The sequence below is a fragment of the Oncorhynchus mykiss genome, chromosome 12 (assembly GCF_057628025.1).
Source record: "Oncorhynchus mykiss isolate SJ-2025 chromosome 12, ASM5762802v1, whole genome shotgun sequence".
Classification (NCBI taxonomy): Eukaryota; Metazoa; Chordata; class Actinopteri; order Salmoniformes; family Salmonidae; genus Oncorhynchus; species Oncorhynchus mykiss.
Genome location: NC_143033.1, coordinates 78687654 through 78708931, shown reverse-complemented (window position 1 = coordinate 78708931; position 21278 = coordinate 78687654). Strand labels below are relative to the sequence as shown.

The window sequence follows — 21278 nt, the reverse complement described above, 5'->3', positions numbered from 1 at the left end:
AAGGTTGCAAAGTTCAAGGGGGCCGAATACTTTCGCAAGGCACTGTATATATAGATACATATATTTACCACAAAAACATAAGGGGGGTTGGAAATGATGCATACAATTACATTGATGGAAGCAACAATCTATCCGCATTATTAAAGATGATCCACCCCTTAAATTTAAAAAAATTAAAATTAAAAATAGAGAAATTAAAAGACAAAACTTACAACATAAATAGAGAAGGAAGTGGGGAGTGGTAGTGAGAGTGATAAAGAAAGAGAGAGAGTGGGATGAGACAGTGTCATGTGAAAAGAGGATAGAGTGAGAGAGTGAGAATGAGCAGCCGAAAGTAATGGCTGATCTCCCAAACACATCCCTTTAAAGCTTTTCACGTGAGCACAACAGATGGCCCAATGCACGCTCCATCACAAGTACAGGCAGGCAGGGTACTTAGCGCTCTGGAAATTAGAATCTTCTCATGTTTAAATAGGGAGGGCTTACTTCAGCTGCCAAACCCAAGCCACATTTGTGTGAGTTTAAATTGAGTAATTTCAGTATACAGAAAGGGAGAGTCTAATGATAGTAACATATGTCTGTGTGAGAAAGAGTGATTTCATTACTTAAGTTTTAGTTGTAAGATTAGAGAACTAGGCGTGTGTGTGTGCTTGAGAGAAAGAGAATGTGTCTCTGTGAGAGAGAGACAAAGTAGGTACAGTATGTATGTGAGTGTGCTCACATGTGAGTGTGAGACACTGTGATTTCAGTGCCCCAGATGTAGTTGAGAGGAGAGGCACGGTCATTTTGTCACAGCACAGGAGTTCACGGCTAGGTGTCTTAATCTGCAGTGTAAGGGCATGTGAACGCTTTTCAGGGCTAATCAGCTTACTGCACCAAACTGCACTAGAGGGAGAGCTATAGGGGGAAAGAGATCTGTGAAGCTGAACAAGAGAGGCAGGGAGTGAGAGAGAGAGATTGAGAGATATATAGGGGGTAGATGAAAAGAAAGATAGGGAGAGATGGCGAGTGGGGTAGAGGAAGAGAGAGATGGAGAGTGGGGTAGAGGAAGAGAGAGATAGAGAGTGGGGTAGAGGAAGAGAGAGATGGAGAGTGGGGTAGAGGAAGAGAGAGATGGAGAGTGGGGTAGAGGAAGAGAGAGATGGAGAGTGGGGTAGAGGAAGAGAGAGATGGAGAGTGGGGTAGAGGAAGAGAGATGGAGAGTGGGGTAGACTGAGGAGAGAGAGAGGGATGTGTTTAAATTAAGTGAAGCATATTTTATGTTTATTGGAGAGGAGGGGGGGGTCCTCTCCATTGCTGTAACATGGCAGAACAGACTGCCTGTGACAGATGTCTCTCTTACCACCACTTTCTCTGTCTTTTTAACATCCTCCCTGTGGAGTTCTCCATTCTCTCTCTCTCTCTCTCTCTCTCTCTCTCTCTCTCTCTCTCTCTCTCATGCTCTCCCTTTCATGCTCTCCCTTTCACTTGCTTGCCTGCTCACACTCTCATCTTTTCTCATCAAGTGTAAAATGCCTCTTGCTCTGCGATATCAGTATTTAATCTATTGATGGTGTAGTCTCTCGCCCCCACTGTCTCTGTGTTTTAGAGCCATATCAGTGGCTGCTCTGCTGAAGCCCTTGCAGCACTAGGGCCCTTTGAAGTTCAGCCCTGCTGAATTAGGCCATCGCCCAGCAGTGTACTGCACACCAGCTCCGACTCATTCACAATGTGTACACACACACACACACAAATCCAAATCTCTCCCTTGCACTCTCTCTCTGTCTTTTCTCTCTCCCCCTCTCTCTCCCTCTCTTTATTTTTTCTCTCTCTATCTCACTCTCTCTCTCACACACACACACACACACACACACACACACACAATTTGAAATTCATATCAACATACAAATCCTTATTCGCAGAGACACTCACACTCATACCCACATGATAACTGTAAACTCTCTTTACACATTGTTCTGTGTGCAAATACTCAAGGAACCTACGCACAAACTTCGTAAAGAAAAAAAACGCTCTCATATCCGTGAATATTCAACCCCATCATTGCAGCACAGATGGCCATCACACACAGTGTGGACACAGTGTCCAGCTCTGTCCACACCACGACTACCACCACCACCACCACCACCCCATGTCACAAGCACATAACCCTGTGGTCAAACTGGACAGAAGCCAAGGATTTTTTTTCATCAATGCAATTAGTTGATTTTTTTTCTCTCTAGTTCTTCCCCTCTCTCTCTTGGCCTCTCCTCTTTCCACTGCTGATTAGTCAGTTAGAGTTGGATTTAACAACATAACGGCAGAGTCATGTCTTAAGTGTAAAACTAAGAATGACTCGATAATTCATGCCTTCTGTGAATGCATGAAGTTGTGGGCGGAGTTAGAAAGTTAGTTGTCAGTAGGATTACAATGTAAATGTACTTTTAATCTCTCAAAAAAAAAAAAATACAAACAAAAGACTACTGAAAAAGAGTTGGATTCAGCACCAAACTGGGAAGACTCCGAGTGGGGCATAGCTCTGTCCAGCCAGACAGTCACATTACATTCCGGAGTTCTGAGGCGGAGGGGAAAGGGATTCCGAGGGAATCTTTGTGAGAGACAGAGCTCATTAGGGGTGCCAGCTCAGATGACCGCTGGGATTGCAGAGAGACGGGCCCCCCTTGAGAGGGAGAACTGGTGGGAAATGTCCTGCTCGCCAGAATCAAACGCTTCACAGCTCATCAGCCAGGGAGCGAGTAAGCCTTGGTGGCCAGAGCCAGTTTCACTTTTCTCCTTGGGGTGGAGTGGAGTGTAGAGCAGTGGTGCACTGTGGCACGAAAGACAGTTAATTTTCCGCACGGCTCACTCAGCGTGTCATAATCACATATCAATTACACGGGGACGTGAAGATACATTTCTAATTCAATCAGTCAACTTCAGTGTCATCGTTCCCTCGCCGCTCTTTTCTACCGCTCCTTTTATCTCCTGCATGGTTTCCATCGATGCGATACATAACGTGGCTCGGACGATTCAGACCCCATCCAGGGCGACGGTATTGCTCTGTGTTTGGTAACTTTTCGTGCCACTAAGTGATCTAGGCATAACAATGCCTTCCAAACATTTTGTACATTATGTTACATAATGACCCTTGAAGCACACATGGTTATTTTACAAAAAGTTATCATTCTATCGATTCATTGAAATGTGAAACATATTTAAAATGTCCCCACCAGGGTCACACACAACAGCCATGTACAGTAGCTATGTAAGCTTTATATAACTTAAATGAGCATCCAATGACTAGTAACCTTTCAGAGAGTCTGACAATAATGTGTGAATCAATTATATTCTGAGTTGCAAAGATGCATCTAAAACGGCACAAACATTTAACCTTTTGTCACCCTCTGGTGCTTACATTTGGGCAACTGTCCGTCATCTCAGGTCAGGTTGCTGTTGTTGTCATGCTAGAACTTGATGACTGCGGGGTTCCATTTCAGTGCTGTGAAAATAGGAGTAGGCCAGAGTGAACAAGCCTCTGACTGTCACATTTGTTCAGTGTACACTATCGGTCAAATGTTTTAGAACACCTACTCATTCATGGGTTTTTCTTTAGTTGGATTGTTTTCTACATTGTAGAATAATAGTGACAACATCAAAACTATGAAATAACACATATGGAATCATGTAGTAACCAGAAAAGTGTTAAACAATTCAAAATATGTTATATTTGAGATTCTTCAAATAGCCACCCTTTGCCTTGATGACAGCTTTGCACACTCTTAACCAGCTTCATGAGGTAGTCACCTGGAATGCATTTCAATTAACAGGTGTGCCTTCTTAAAAGTTCATTTGTGGAATTTCTTTCCTTCTTAATGCATTTGAGCCAATCAGTTGTGTTGTGACAAGGTAGGGTTGGTATACAGAAGACAGCCCTATTTGGTAAAAGACCAAGTCCATATTAGGTCAAGAATCTCAAATAAGCACAAAGAGAAACGACAGTCCATCATTACTTTAAGACATGAATGTCAGTCAATACGGAACATTTCAAGTGCAGTAGCAAACACCATTAAGTCCTATGATAAAACTGGCTCTCATGAGGACCGCCACAGGAATGGAAGACCCAGAGTTATCTCTGCTGCAGAGGATAAGTTCATTACAGTTACCAGCCTTAGAAATTGCAGCCCAAATAAATGCATCACAGAGTTCAAGTAACAGACACATCTCAACATCAACTGTTCAGAGGAGACTGTGTGAATCAGGCCTTCATGGTCGAATTGCTGTAAAGAAACCACTACTGAAGGACACCAATAAGAAGAAGAGATGGTGGAAATTTGTTCTTGGTCTAGAGTCCAAATTTGAGATTTTGGTTTGAACCGATGTGTCTTTGTGAGACGTGGTGTGGGTGAACAGATGATCTCCGCGTGTGTATTTCCCACCGTAAATAATAGAGAAGCACAACATAAGATATTACATTAAATAAATACATATATCAAATTGTCTTCCATAGCTTAAGATGAAAGGCAGTTCAGAAAAGGAAGTATCTTAAGAGGAGGGAACATAGATGGTACAGCCAGGCAGGGAGGTGGAACCTAGTCGTCTTCGATAGTCACAGCTCCTCCTCCGTAGATAGACTAGATTGTCCAGTACTGAAATGTAGCACCCACCTGGGTGATGCTTCAGCGACTGTAAAAGCGTCAGTAAGACGGTGTTGATCTGGTGTTGCTGCATCATTCAAATCATATTAGCTAGACGTGACATAATCAGTCCTGCAACTCCGTGGGTCACCACCAGATATTACAGTTCATCTATCAACAAGATATTAAAAACAAAAAAATATGTACAATCTAAATATACCATAGGGAATATTTTAACAATGCTTTGTAACTGAATGTCTAGAATTATAACAACATTCAAAATTCTAAAAGCATAACTCTCTAAAAGTATGGCTCTGGACAGAGTTTCCATCTGCATGTCGATGCCCTGCATGTGTGTAGCACAACAAACCATCCGGCCTCACACCGCCACGGGGCAGATAGAGAGGCGGTGCTCATGCACGCCAATGAGCGCCACATCCGTGACTGCAACCACTGGGCCACATTAGCGTCCTTAACCCCCCATTCACTGTGACCCAGGGGGCACCACTGTGGGGGTCTGGTTGAATGAGGGTTAATGTCGGGTCACAACCATTTTGACACGGTATAGTTATAGCTAGTACTGTACAGTGGGCTTGTTGTGTGGTTGTGTTGTGTTGTGATTGTAGTTCCCGTCAAAACACCTTTGGGAAATAGACTCTTTGATGTCCGGAAGACGGGATTTTAGCCTCTATGCCTCCTATACACACTTAGAAAAAAGGGTTCCAAAAGGGTTCTTCAGCTGTCCCCATAGGATAACCATTTTTGGTTCCAGGTAGAAACCTTTTGTGTTCCACGTAGAACCCTCTGTGGAACGGGTTGTACATAGAACCCCAAAAAGTTCTACCTGGAACCAAAAGTGGTTGTTCAAAGGGTTCTCCTGTGGGGACAGTCGAAGAACCATTTAAGTTCTAGATAGCACCTTTTCTTCTAGTTTAGGGGAGGATATTTGACCGCCTCAATATTACAAAGGACAGTGTGGTCACATGTGTTTTTCTCAGCATGCATCCTTATCTTCACCAGCCCCCACTATGCACAGAATAGATGCATAAATATACAGGTCATTAAGCATTACTCACACATGGTGGTACACATGGTGGTACACATGGTTGTACACATGGTGGTACACATGGTGGTACACATGGTGGTACACATGGTTGTACACATGGTGGTACACATGGTGGTACACATGGCAGGAAACACGTGATGGTACACATGGCGGTACACGTGGCGGTACACGTGGCGGTACACGTGGCGGTACACATGATGGTACACATGATGGTACGTGTGATGGTACACGTGGTGGTACACATGATGGTACACATGGTGGTACACATGATGGTACACATGATGGTACACATGAGGGTACACGTGATGGTGCACGTGGTGGTACACGTGATGGTACACTTGATGGTACACATGCTGGTACACACGATGGTACACAAGGTGGTACACACGGTGGTACACAAAGTGGTACACACATTGGTACATATGGTGGTACACAAGGTGGTACACAAGGTGGTCTCTGTGTATCTTCAATACCAAGTTTTGGGACTAATTGGAGGGTATCAGCAGCTCATTCTCTCTCTCTCTCTCTCTCTCTCTCTCTCTCTCTCTCTCTCTCTCTCTCTCTCTCTCTCTCTCTCTCTCTCTCTCTCTCTCTCACTGTCTTTCAGATCACAACCACCTGAATAACGCTGCCCTCTCACCCCTGGGTCCAGCGATGGCACTCTCCCACCCTCACAACAACCTTGGTCTGGGCTTTAACAAGTGCGCCTCCCTCAAGGCTGTGGGTAAGCAACGCACCGCTCACTACAGACATCCTTTCACATACACTGTCTATCAACAGACCAGTTCACATAGACAGAAATAAACTAAAACCTATCCACTCATGCAAACATAAATAATATAGACATATTTTATGCATTTTATATTTGGATATTTCTACATATGTGCATTTGAAGAACTGCTGTCATTATTACGTGAGACACCATGCCTGTGATACTCAATCAATCAAATGTATTTATAAAGCCCTTCTTACATCAGCTGAAGTCACAATGCTGTACAGAAACCCAGCCTAAAACCCCAAACAGCAAGCAATGCAGGTGTAGAAGCACGGTGGCTAGGAAAAACTCCCTAGAAAGGCCAGAACCTAGGAAGAAACCTAGAGAGGAACCAGGCTATGAGGGGTGGCCAGTCCTCTTCTGGCTGTGCCGGGTGGAGATTATAACAGAACATGGCCAAGATGTTCAAATGTTTATAGATGACCAGCAGGGTCAAATAATAATAATCACAGTAGTTGTTGAGGGTGCAGCAAGTCAGCACCTCAGGAGTAAATGTCAGTTTTCTTTTCATAGCCGATCATTAAGAGTATCTCTACCGCTCCTGCTGTCTCTAGAGAGTTGAAAACAGCAGGTCTAGGACAGGTAGCATGTCCGGTGAACAGGTCAGGGTTCCATAGCCCCTTCCTGTATGTTGATGTATATCATAAACTGTGTAGTTGGTGCCCTATAAGCCTCTAGGGTATTTCACTTATTATTTTCTCATAAATGGAACAGACAAATACACACACACACACACACACACACACATAAACAAAACACTTGCTGATTGGCCACAGGTATGACAAAACATTTATTTTTACTCTTCTAATTACGTTAGTAACCAGTTTATAATGACAGTAACAGTAACATGTCACTAGCCCTTCCTATTCTAAAACCACTAATGGCAGGGATGGAGGAGTCCACTTCCTTATGCTGCTTACTGAGTAAATAAGTGTGATTGCACCAAAGGACCGTCAATAGAAAAGACAATAGATTCATATGATGTTGTCATTGACATTTGCAGTAAAATACTTAAATGAACATTTTAATCCGAATGTGATGCAACACTCTTTTTCTCCATACGTGGTCATATTCCTTTCTGTTTGATGAAAGCACATTTTAAAATCCCCAACCCTTGTCACCAGGAGGACCCTAAACCGAATACGTATGTGGATGACTTGGTCCGCTCTTTAATGTAGTCACTTTTGAACAGCATTCATTTTTAGAGCTACTCTACACACCACACAGACACTATACCCACCACACACACACTCTACACACACTCACACGCACACATAGCTGTAGGTTGTACAGACAATGGCGTGGCTGCCATCCGTGGTGCCAGCCGGGGCACGGGTCCTGTGGCACAGCAGGTTGGCATGCCGGCTCATCGGGCCCTTGAGAAGGGCCCACCTCACGGCTGGTGCATTACCACGGGCAGTTGCTTTGTATTTACATCTCTGCATCTCATTTGAATCCATTGATTTTAAGAGACGGGAGTCTATCTACACCTCTAGGGTATTTTACTTGTTATTTCCTCATGAATGGAGCAGACAGCCGTATGGTCCTGTGGACACCCACAGGCCTACGCACGCACACACACACACACGCACGCACGCGCACGCACACGCACGCACGCACACACACACACACACACACACACACACACACACACACACACACACACACACACACACACACACACACACACACACACAAATGCTTGCAGATGGCCACAAAAGCAGAAAAGCAGGTTGATGCACGAGAATCTAAACAATGTTAATGAAACATGGAAAGACATTGAGGTACAGACACATACAAACGCTCACACAGACACATACAAACGCTCACACAGACACATACAAACGCTCACACAGACACACATACAAACGCTCACACAGACACATACAAACGCTCACACAGCCACACATACAAACGCTCACACAGACACACTCACAAACGCTCACACAGACACACTCACAAACGCTCACACAGACACATACAAACGCTCACACAGACACACATACAAACGCTCACACAGACACACTCACAAACGCTCACACAGACACACATACAAACGCTCACACAGACACACTCACAAACGCTCACACAGACACACATACAAACGCTCACACAGACACACATACAAACGCTCACACAGACACACATACAAACGCTCACACAGACACATACAAACGCTCACACAGACACACTCACAAATGATCACACAGACACACTCACAAGCGCTCACACAGACACACTCACAAACGCTCACACAGACACATACAAACGCTCACACAGACACACTCACAAATGCTCACACAGACACACTCACAAGCGCTCACACAGACACACTCACAAACGCTCACACAGACACATACAAACGCTCACACAGACACACTCACAAATGCTCACACAGACACATACAAACGCTCACACAGACACACTCACAAACGCTCACACAGACACACTCACAAGCGCACACACAAACACACTCACAAGCGCACACACAGACACAAAGGCGCTCACACAGACACACTCTCAAGCACACACACAGACACAAAGGCGCTCACACAGACACACTCACAAGCACACACACAGACACAATCACAAGCACACACACAGACACACAAGTGCTCACACAGACACACTCTTAAGGGCACACAAAGACACACAAGCGCTCACACAGACACACTCACTCACAAGCGGACACACAGACACACTCATAAGGGCACATACATGCACACTCATAAGGGCACACACAGACACTCATAAGGGCACACAGACACACTCATATGGGCACATACATACACACTCATAAGGGCACACACAGACACACTCATAATAGCACACACAGACACACTCATAAGGGCACACAGACACACTCATAAGGGCACACACAGACACACTCATAAGGGCACACACAGACACACTCATAAGGGCACACTCACACACAGCAACTCATTTGGGATATAGGCTTAGCCCTCTCATCTCTTCACACGTGATTGTAACCCCCAGCAAGCCAATAAACAACACGGCACGTCACCACTCACTGTGTTGGCAAAGTCATTGAGAGGACAGAGTGTAGTTCAGGGGCTTTGGCTCAGGCGTCAGCCAACTTCTGCCAGGTGTACCAGCAGGTCCTTGGACCAGGATGTAGTTGTAGCCCTGTATCTTAATTAAACACTAACGACCTGAGATTTTCAGCTAGGGCACAAAGGGGTAGTGCGAAAAAGTGATGGAGAAGGCGAGAAATGGACGGAGAGGGCAGTGAGGCCTCGTTGCCGGTCCCCCGCCTTCAGCGCATATGCTCTCTCACCGTGCACTTCCTGTGCCGTCGGCCGAGAACGTCAGTGTTTCCCCGTGACAAAACGCATGCTGCTGCAACCCCGAGGTCACTTTCGTGCAAATTTTTCTTAGCAAGCATGGTAGTAGCTGGATAGCATGGGTTTCGAGCATCACTAGTAAAGATAAAGAGATAAAATGTTGGTCTAGTCTGGTGCAATGTTGGTTGTTGTCATTTTTTTCATTTGGCTAATTACAGCACACCCCTACTTGGCCTCAAAATGGCTGTGTTGTGGGGATCAATGGAAGTCTTCAGCATGAATGACTTGGAACCTGTTAGACTGCTATTCTTTAAAGAAGCCATGTGACAGGGTTTACACTGTCACATGGTCTGCTGGAATCAAGCTGCTTATCCTTTTAGAATATTTAGAATGTATAAACACATGCCTGTATACAGTTGCGTTGGCAACATAGCCATTTAATCCTCCCATGACTTGCCAAACGTGGCACATGCCACAACATGAAAGCAGGCCTTTTAAGAGCACTGTCATTATCAGCATAATAGTCGTTTAAGGCCTTGCGTAAAATAATTTCAGTGATTTGTCCATTTAAAGCAGCTTTATACATCTGTAGTTCCTCTCCTTTCTCTCTCCTCTCCCCCGAGCTGACATTCTCTGTCGTTCTGCCCCTGAACAGGCAATTAACCCACTGTTCCTAGGCCGTCATTGAAAATAAGAATTTGTTCTTAACTGACTTGCCAAGTTAAATAAAGGTTAAAAAATTAAAAATAAACAATATGCACATAGGCCGAAATCTGGCTTGCCTACTATTTACTGAAACTGCATACTGTGTACTAATTGCACTACATGCTATTTAGCACATACTGTATTGTAAAAAATGAAGTATGCCATGGCCGAAACATATTACTTTTGGTACGTTCAAGACAACTGGGAATTCGGAAACAAAATTAGCTCACAGTGGGAAAAATCATAACTTTGTGATCTTCAGGTTGGAGAAGTCAGAGCTCTAGGATAACGCCCGAGTTTCTGACCTGTAGTTCCGAGTTGGCTGACCATTCAAAACAATTTTTCTCAGTCTGAGCATTTTTTGGGGGGTGTTCCCTGTTGTCTTCAATGCACCATCAGTTACGGCTTTACATATGAACCGGAAAGGATAGCCTGTAGCCCTCACTCTCCATCTTTGGAGGAGGTATGCACTCAAAGACTTGGCCTCCATTGGTCGATCTAGCCAGCTATAGATAGGCTACTCATAATGATGTATTGCCTGTTTGTTTTTTGCTTTTGATGCACTTTGAGATACTATAAAACAGATGTTTTCAAATACTCAAACGGCCTACTATTTCGGACGCAAGTATGTGTGTGCGTGTGTCTCAGTCACCAGATTTCAACCCAATTGCACACTTAGGGGAGATTATGGAGCAGCGCCTGAGTCAGCATTTTCCACCGCCATCAACAAAACACCAAATGATGGAATTTCTCGTGGAAGAATGTTGTTGCATCCCACCAATTGAGTTCCAGACACTTCTAGAATCTATGCATTTTTTACATTTATTTTTTACATACGCTATACCTTACGCTACTTCCTGGGCATACCCTCTGCCAATATCTACATTCGTACAAGTACTGCATCTATGATGGTGCAGGCAGGCACGCATGTACACACACACAGACGTATGCACACACGCACACACACACACGCACACACACGCACACGCACACACACACACACACACACACACACACACACACACACACACACACACACACACACACACACACACACACACACACACACACAGAGGCTGAGGGGGGAAAGAAACAACCAGGATAATTTTTTTCAAACAGAATAGGGGAAGAAAAACCTAAATGACACAACAGTGGGGCGAACAAGGTTGTTAGTGTCTGAGGGCTGAGGGGTTGGCGGCTGTGACCTCATGAAGTAGCACTCAGGGCTCCCTCACTAATACGACACGACACTCTAAACCCACTCTATTTTTACTCCCCTCAAAACTCCAGCATATCCGCCAGTTGCTGTTGCTTTTTTTCCGAATTTGTTTTCATTCAACGTTAACGGTACGGGGCTTCAGGCATTTTAACCCCCCTCTCAAGCACACACACACACACACACACACACACACAGACACAGACACACACACACAGACAGACACAGACACACACACACACACACACACACACACACACACACAGACACAGACACACACACACACACAGACACAGACACAGACACACACACACACACACACACACACACACACACACACACACACACACACACACACAGACACAGACACACACAGACACACACACACACACACACAGACACAGACACAGACACACACACACACAGACACACACACACACACACACACACACACACACACACACACACACACACACACACACACACACACAGACACACACACACAGATGCAAGCCCCTGTGGGTGTAAGATGCTGTACACTCTGTGCAGCTCTACCTCCATGTCATTGTAGGTTTACCTGACAGGTTGGCTGGTTTAGGGATGATGGTGTTAAAGCTACTGGTTCCTTTCATGGTATATAATACACAGCCAACGGCACAGGGATTAACACAGGGGGAGAGGTGTCTCACCTTAATTCGTCCCTTGGCAGCAGAATAGCATACAAGTGACTCCAGAAAGGGACACAGTGTCTTGTATAACTTGCCTAAAAGTGTACAGTTAATCAAAACAGAGAGGTTGGGTGAGGTTCAAAGCTATTGAAGTGATATGAGTGGGGTAACTCAGTGAATTTTATTAATCTGTGCTCTTCAATTCCAGCATTTTTTACAGCCACATTATGATGGGGTCTATTACACTGCTATTACAATGTGTACAATGTAATTACCTGGAATCACACTTGTCTTTACAGCATGATAAAGTAGGGAGGAGATGCTTGTGCAGCAGATCCTTACAGATTTTCATTGTTGTTTTGTTTGTTTTAACTTGGTTTAGGGGTTTGGCCACTGGATAACAGAGCTCTTACTGTATCTGAACAAAGGAGGACATTGTTGAGGTCTCTGGGGGTACCAGGTAGATATTCTGACCCATATAACTCATTGTGGACCTACAGGTTGAGTGGATACCATGTCAAAGGAAAAGATTAAAGGTATTTGTAAGGTATTTTGACCTCTATACCACTAACCACATTCTTCTCTCTCTCTCCCCCACCTTTGTCTCCTCCCCCTTCTCGCAGCAGATACGGCAGCAAGAGACTACTACAAGGGCTACCCCATGGTGGACTACTCCCGCCATCACTCCTCGCCCCCCACCTTCCAGCCCATCGCCTTTCACAAGGACAAGCCCTTCCTGCCCCCTCCAGACATCCACGCCCCACTGGCCATAACCATCACCGCCGCCCAGCTCCCCAAGCCCAAGATCTCCAAGACTAACACCCACCCGCTTACCTCCAGCTCGGCCTTCAAAGTCTGGGACCCCAGTAAGGGCCATGTCCAGCATCCAACGGCCTCCCACATCGGGCAGGCACTGCAGCAGCATCCGCAGCATCCGCAGCATCAGCAGCATCAGCAGCATCCGCAACATCAACAGCAGTTACATCAACAGCCCACCAGCCGCCGGCAGGCCTACTCCAACAAGCGGAAGTTCAGCATTGAGACACTCCCGGAACTCTTCTCCCAGCCTCTGGGCTATGGACAGTCGCCCCACATGCACCCCAAAAACAAGGGGCTGCCCACCAACAGCAAGACAGAGGTCACAGTCTGAGCATGAATGTTTGGAGAGCAGGAGGGCAAGAAAAGAGTCTATAGGACTGGGAGTAAGGCCAGGGGGCGAGAGCTTTTTGTACGAATCAATGTCGTGTTGATGGCTGGGGGGACGAACAGGAACAAGCAATCTTCTTTTGCTATTTTAATTGCAGGTTTTCTTCGTTATTGATAATGTAACACCCAAAACGGAAGGTAATGATCACATGAAGTGACTCGCTCTCTCTAGACCTGGTTCCCCTAAATTCCCTCTCTGTCCCAGCGTCCTCCCTGTTTTGTTTTGGTCAATCTCCTCTTTGCTCCCCCTGGCACCACTACTCTACAAACTACTCTACTCCCCCCCCCCCCCCCCACCCCACACACACACACACACTTACACACTCTCCTACTTTTTGCAGCCTGTCAGAGTGGTACACATGGGTAAAGCACCCCCAGGACCCTGAACAACAGCAGTGACAATGCCATTGTCTTGTCAGCTCCCATCACTCTCCATCCAGAACAGAGTAAGATACCATTCTGGCAAATCTGTACCACCGAGAGAGAGAGAGAGAGAGGGAGAGGAAGAGAGAGAAACAGCGGGAAAGGAGGTGCTTGTTTATTCATCCTGAAGCGTAAGGGATGAGGAACTAAGCCGGACAGAGGTTTGGTGCGGCAAGCACCTCCTGTTCGTCACCTGCTAGAGAAGAGCCCTGAAGCTTTAGGCCCCCTGGTCGTCAAAGCTGGGGAATCTCACACAGTGGTTGTGTCTGGAGACTCCCTGGGGATCGTCAGCGTCCACGTCTCTCAGCGATGTGTTGTTTGTTGTTGTCTTAACCGGTGATGCATGCATCGGAAAGGGCAAACAGCACAGGTATCAGCAAGGTCACCACAGTCGTGTTAAATGGTACGGTCTATGTTAGTGAAGCTTCAACGCAAATCGCAAGGGACAATATAGGCGCCTGCTAGAGGGCAGGACAGGCCGCCGTGTCTGTCCCGGGTAATATGGTGCCAAAGGCAATGCAAGGGTGGAAAGTTGTAGGTGTGAAGTAAAGGTCATTGCTTTTTTATTTTATCTTAGCTTTGGCTTGCTGTTGAAGAATTTATCCAAACATGAATGCACAAACGTCAGGAAGAAAGAAAACTCATACACAGAGTATTTTATAAAAGTATGTCTTCCAGACTGGCAGCAATTCATGTGATGCATGCATATATTATTGTAATATTAAAATAGGCTTTAATATGATTATTTTGTTGAATGCAGGTGTATGGTTCATCTATATGTATAATGAGTCACTGTAAATGCAGCTGGGTTGAAGCTAGTGGCTACACATAGACATTACAGTAAGTCTTTCCCAACCACAAGGATTATTTCCAGCTACAGGAGAGCAAGCAACTCCTCTTGGCTCGTTATCATTTTACACTTGACCGCAAGGTACAATATTTGCATGGAAACCTGATACGTCTAAGTTCACACAAGCGCCGTCCTTCACCATACATTTGATGCAATTTAGCCCAAGCCTCAAGCTTAATGTATTATCTTAAGTAAACAGGTTACGCCGCAGTGCATACCTACGCCCAGGGTATTCCAGACAGGTGGAACCGTATCAACGGATGGCAGCCAGTCAGTCGTGTTTACTAGAGTCATTCACCATTTGCTGCTAGCTCCTCCCCACCAACCAGCTTCCAGCCTGTTCCTGAGCTCCACCAGACCCCCTTTCCTCTGCTCTCCCTTTCCCAGTGGGGTTGACTTACGGTGGGAGCCTCCAGCATCCAACCCCTGCATGGTCTTCCAAGCTGTTCCCAGCCAGGGGACACCATGCCTCCTCATGGGGGGTGCAGCCATAACTAATGATACTCAATCCCCAGCATGGCAGGCCCTCACACACTCTCACACACTAGGCATGCATGGAGTGGAGCAGGGCTTTCACAGTGTTAAATGATTTGGAGATTCATTCGGCTGCTATTGTCGAGCCATTCTGTGTTACGGACAGACAGAAAGTGGTTTCACTGTAGCAGCATGATATGGAATATAAGACATTTGAATTGATTTAAACTACGTGCAGACTATTACGTTTCTGGGTTTATGCTTATGTTACATTTCATTGGGGATTTGATTTATCTGTCCACGGTTCATACTTCAGGATTTCTAAAGCTGTTATGTAATCTACATAAGACCCACTTGGAGTTGTTGTTTTTATGATATGGTTGAATAAAAGTAAATCAGAAATAGAGAAGTGTTGGGTTATGCACAGTACATGTATAAATATGCATCATGCACATCTGCACTCATAGCTACCGTATGCAGCATGCACGGTCACCATTTAGCTTTCTCCAACTTCAATTTGTAAACGAGGGGGGGGGGGGGGTTACACACAATGATTCTTAGCTTAACAGCCCAGCCATATAAAGTATTCTATGGACTCTCTCCTTTATCGTTCAGGATGCATTGGTGGTTGTGAACAAGCAATGGATGTGTGCAAGTAACAAGCAATATGTTATGTCTGCAAAGCAATAAGTACCCATCTATCTGCAAACCCTCTCTCTGGAGTCTGACTCTGCACCTTTCCGGAGTCCTTTAAATGTGGGGAGCTGAGGTGGAAGCAGAGCTACATAGACCCAGAATTTTTGTTGTTGTTGCAATCTCAGGCTCTTCTGAAAGATATTTAGGACTATTTTCTCAGAAATCAGACCACTGAGCTTTTATTAATTCTCTCTTCTCTCTCCTCCTGCGCTTCTCCGGCAGAGGAAGTTGCATTAGCGAATCAGAACTCTGAGAATCCTATCCACTCAGAAAAAAAGCTTGATTAGCTCTCCATGACCTTTTACTATTGGACGGATTCAAATGTTATTTTACAGACACAATTCCAGCAAGGCCATACTAAAGGAAACACAAACCTACAAGCAGTTATCAGGGCTGGCCTGCAAGAGTGGACACCTCTGAAACCCCATCTGAGCTCTACAGGCTGCAGGCACTAGGATAGTGTTGCTAATGCTAGCTGAACGATGCTGACGTTGTGACACATGGATCCTTCAGGCTCCAGGGAGTCTCCATGAGGAGGGAGAGCCTCTGAGGCTTCAAGGACAAACACAGCCTGGGGCCAAGCTGACAGCTAGCGAGGCACCAGGATGTCGCCAGGCTAGCGCCTTGGCTTGCCTCCTATAGTGGAACGAAGCACTGTAATTGGCTGAGATTCCACCTTAATGTCCCTCTTCTTCCCATCCTAGTCCTGAGCAAATGTTGACGCGCAGGTATATCTGACCCACACACTGCTGACTGTTCTAAATAGTGACACCCTCCGTGAGTATCATTTACCCGGTGAAGGGCCTTTTTGGCCCACAGGTATGCCAGAGTCTTTTTTCCCGCGGGCCTCCGTACAATGAATCCTACACCAATACTGTCACAGTAAGCCCGCTGGTTTTGGATTGCCTCAGTCTATGCTGGACAGTCAAAAGTGAATTAAAGCTGACGAAGGCTTACTGGCCCAAAGTTTTGCCTCAGTTTCTCAACACTGGATGATGTAAATTATATACCACAGCAGGACAGAGGAGCCATGTATATCTCACAGTCGCCCATTCTGTGGTTGTAGGTGCTGGACCAAAACAATTCTTATCAGGAGAAATTGAGTACACGTAACTGATCGCACACAGTGGGAATGTCAGACTGTGGACCATCAGCTTAGTGTGTATACTCAATCTCTACTGATTACACTGTATATACGGCACCCTGAAAGAGCTGAATGACTGTTCTTTGTAAAACTTCCTAAACGCAACTATTCTACAACAGGTTATCTGAATGCAACCTGGTAGACATACTTGGGTTTCATCCTTAGCAATATATTGTGTATGATTTGTTTTGTACTGTATTCGGATTGGAAGTTCTTTCAAAAAAGTAGCGTTTGACTGACGAGAGATGAAGTGCTTTCAGATTCAAAACTGGCCACGCACAGAAAACGTCCTGTGTTTGAAGCTTGTGCTTTTTCGGATACTATGTATGGTACATACACTCGTGTATTCATGTCAAAAATGCATTGTATTCAAGTGCTTTGGCAAGACATTAACGATGACGATTGAAGATTTGTGATTCCTGTGCAGCTTATATCTGCAAATCATGTGTTGTTCCATACTTTTGGTAGTCGACTACCTTTGATTGCTATGTACTTGTGTATATATATTGTACCACTTGTCTGCTTTAAAAATGGTTAAATACTTGGTTTATATAAGGGCTTTTTATAGACTTAAACAAGAACAACACATCTTTCTCTTGTTTTGCGTTGAGTGGAGAGCTACCAGCGTTTGGGTCACCCAGATTGCGGTGTCCAAATTAATTTTTTCAGACATCTCCGATTTGGCTAATTCTGTTTCTCTTGGTTGTTAGCTGGCAGAAGCGTTCCAAACCCCTGGAGTATGTGAAGTTATCTGTGAACATGCGAGGCTAAAGAGGGGAGGCCTACTCCTTGTTCTATCAGCTAAAAGTCCCCCCTTCTTACCACACCTTCCCCCTACTCCGCTCCGTAAAGCAGGGCAAATACTGGTACTCTTTTTTAATCTTAACCTTAAGAGGGGGCCCAGTATCAGCAAGACTTCATTACCATTAAGTCGCCATACCCACCTCTTCCTCAGCATCATGAAAAGGTATCAGTCGGTGCGTAAACTCTTTAGACAAGGAAGAAACCATAGGGAAGATTTTAATTGACGTCCTTAACCAAGGATCAAGTACCGTTGCAATGCCTGTAGACTTGGTCAATAAAATAGCCCAATTATAAATGTACAATTGGATTGTTTTAAATTAAATTGTCATCTAATTTTATTTATATTCAAGGTCTATGGCTTTTAAATGAATCCGAAAATTGGTTTGGACACCTCTTAATATGCCCAGGCTGTCTAGATAGAATGGAGATACAAGGTAATTAAGGGGCTGGAACATTGCATGTTTTGACCAGAAATTATATTAATTTAGCTGACGGGCCTGTGCTAATTATACTGCCCTGACATCTAAAAATAATCCTCGTTGTTGCAGGTGTTCTTATGTTCTCTGTTTACATGTGGTTTTGATTATGCAATTCTTTATTCATAGTTAAAGGCCACGAGAAATGGAGCTAAAAATGTATATTTAATGTCTAGAAGAATGTGTAGGCCTACATGTGAATAAATGTGTACACACGAACACACGTGCATTCAGCACAGTACACACTGACACAGTAAATACAATTCCAGAAGAACAGGCAAGACAAATGAAAAGCATATTTTATGTTAATTTGGTGGCTACATTGTATAAGGAAGGCAGGCACTGTCAAAAGAAGACCCTTTGGTCTGGGCAAGTACTCCATGAATTCAGCATTTATCTGGGCATCCCTCTCTCCTAGTGCCCTGCATTTGTTTTGTTCTGCCACCGCATCCCCACGGAGACCCAGGCCAGCTGTCACTGATGTTTGACTTCATTTAAATGTCTCCAGGGTCTGGACTGACTCCATCAGAGAGAGCAAAGAGCCAAACGCCACAAACCACATCCCTCTCTCGCATCCTCCCACTCCAGTAGTGGACAACCTGAGGCATGTCCTGAATTAGGAATGTTAAATGTTCAGGTTAAAAGACGGAAATACATAGCAGCATACTCCTGTTATAGAGCATTAATATAACTACACTACAGGTTTACAGGATGTTGCATTTGGGCAGCAGATCAGTTGATTAGAGAGTTCCAATGAGCTCCTTCCACAAAGAAAGAGGACACTGATATGAGGGGAATTAAAAACCCCTCCCACCCAAGCTTAACACTTTAGTTCTATGCAGATCAATCAGTCTCATAAAGAAACCCTCATAACATCAACAGGGTCCTTTCATTCCCTAGCTGTTTACTTACATTTTAAAAGAGGTCATCATTGATGACGACGATGATAATGATGATGAAGATTGTTTCCGTTTTTACAGCACTAATTACAAAATAATTTTTGAGGAAGAAGGTCAAACTTATTGTCTGGCTTTTTAACCATCTGTTTTTAGAGGAAACCTTACTAAGTGTTCTTTGTATGAACTTGATAAAAAAATAAAATGGTGAGACTAACCTTGTGTCTGGGCATGTTTGTGTGAGTGTGTCTGTCAGACAGGGAGTAAAAAAAGAGAAAGAGGCCTTCTTATATCTATTCCTAAACCAATACTGTGGTATAGTCCAAATGGTACATATGTAACCGATGTGAAACGGTTTACTAGTTAGCGGGGTACACACGCTTCAATCGGTGACGTCACTCGCTCTGAGACTTGGTGTAGTTATTCACCTTGCTCTGCAAGGGCCGTGGCTTTTGTGGAGCGATGGGTAACGCTACTTCGAGGGTGGCTGTTATCGATGTGTTCCTGGTTCGAGCCCAGGTAGCGGCGAGGAGAGGGACGGAAGCTATATTGTTACACATAGTACATTTCTGCTTCCTGCTCTCAAAAGGTTTTACTAGCAGCTGACATTGTGTAGACCAACCTGGTTTCATATTATTCTGTACGTTAAGCCAAGACACTCCATTTAGTATGGTATTTATTCATTTGTGGATATCCATCATCCATTTCATTTGAAATGTTACGAATTTGCAAAATGTAAAATATATTACAAATTTGAAAAATGTACAATATGTTACGAATTTGCATGTTACTGACCAACTGGCAGGTGTCTTCACTGACATTTTCTTTATTTTTTAATTTAAATTGTTACATTTTTACCCCTTTTTCTCCCCAATTTCGTGGTATCCAATTGTTTTAGTAGCTACTATCTTGTCTCATCGCTACAACTCCCGTATGGGCTCGGGAGAGACGAAGGTTGAAAGTCATGCGTCCTCCGATACACAACCCAACCAAGCCGCACTGCTTCTTAACACAGTGCCATCCAACCCGGAAGCCAGCCGCACCAATGTGTCGGAGGAAACACTGTGCATCTGGCAACCCAGAGTCTCTGATGGCACAGCTGGCGCTACAGTACAGCGCCCTTAACCACTGCACCACCCGGGAGGCCCTTCACTGACATTTTCAACATGTCCCTGACTGAGTCTGTAATAGCAGCGCGTTTCAAGCAGACCACCATAGTCCTTGTGCCCACGTCCGTAGCCATGAAGTGCTTTGAAAGGCTGGTAATGGCTCACATCAACACCATTATCCCAGAAACCCTAGACCCACTCCAATTTGCATATCGGCCAAACAGATCCACAGATGAGGCAGTGTGCACTCCACACTGCCCTTTCCCACCTGGACAAAAGGAACACTTATGTGACTACAGCTCAGCTACAGCTCAGCGTTCAACACCATAGTACCCTCAAAGCTCATCACTAAGCTAAGGATCCTGGGACTAAACACATCCCTCTGCAACTGGATCCTGGACTTCCTGACGGGCTGCCCCCAGGTGGTGAGGGTAGGTAGCAACACATCTGCCACGCTGATCCTCAACACTGGAGCTCCCCAAGTGTGCGTGCTCAGTCCCCTCCTGTTCACCCATGACTGCCCGAGCATGCCCCCATTCACATCGACGGGGCTGTAGTGGAGCAGGTTGAGAGCTTCAAGTTCCTTGGTGTCCACATCAACAACAAACTAGAATGGTCCAAACACACCAAGGCAGTCAATAAAAGGGCACGACAAAGCCTATTTCCCCTCAGGAGACTAAAATTATTTGGCATGGGTCCTGTGATCCTCAAAAGGTTCTACAGCTGCAACATCGAGAGCATCCTGACTATCCAGGATCTCTAGACCAGGCGGTTTCAGAGGAAGGCCCTAAAAATGGTCAAAGACCCCAGCCACAGACTGTTCTCTCTACTACTGCATGGCAAGCGGTACCGGAG

At 45.0% G+C, this 21278-nt stretch overlaps 1 protein-coding gene across 2 annotated transcripts in view; it reads left to right on the top strand.

The window, feature by feature from the left end:
- Positions 1-19528, top strand: part of LOC110538381 (protein shisa-8) — a 75196-nt gene extending 55668 nt beyond the window's left edge. The window contains exons 3-5 of one of the 2 annotated variants that reach the window (XM_036938432.2): positions 6284-6400; positions 12728-12805; positions 12972-19528. In XM_036938432.2, the coding sequence (XP_036794327.1) occupies positions 6284-6400; positions 12728-12805; positions 12972-13495 (719 nt within the window). In that variant the 3' untranslated portion in view covers positions 13496-19528. Of the gene's footprint in view, positions 1-6283; positions 6401-12727; positions 12806-12968 lie in introns of both variants that reach the window. The other variant, XM_036938431.2, reaches the window with a different exon arrangement.
- Positions 19529-21278: the final 1750 nt, after the last annotated feature.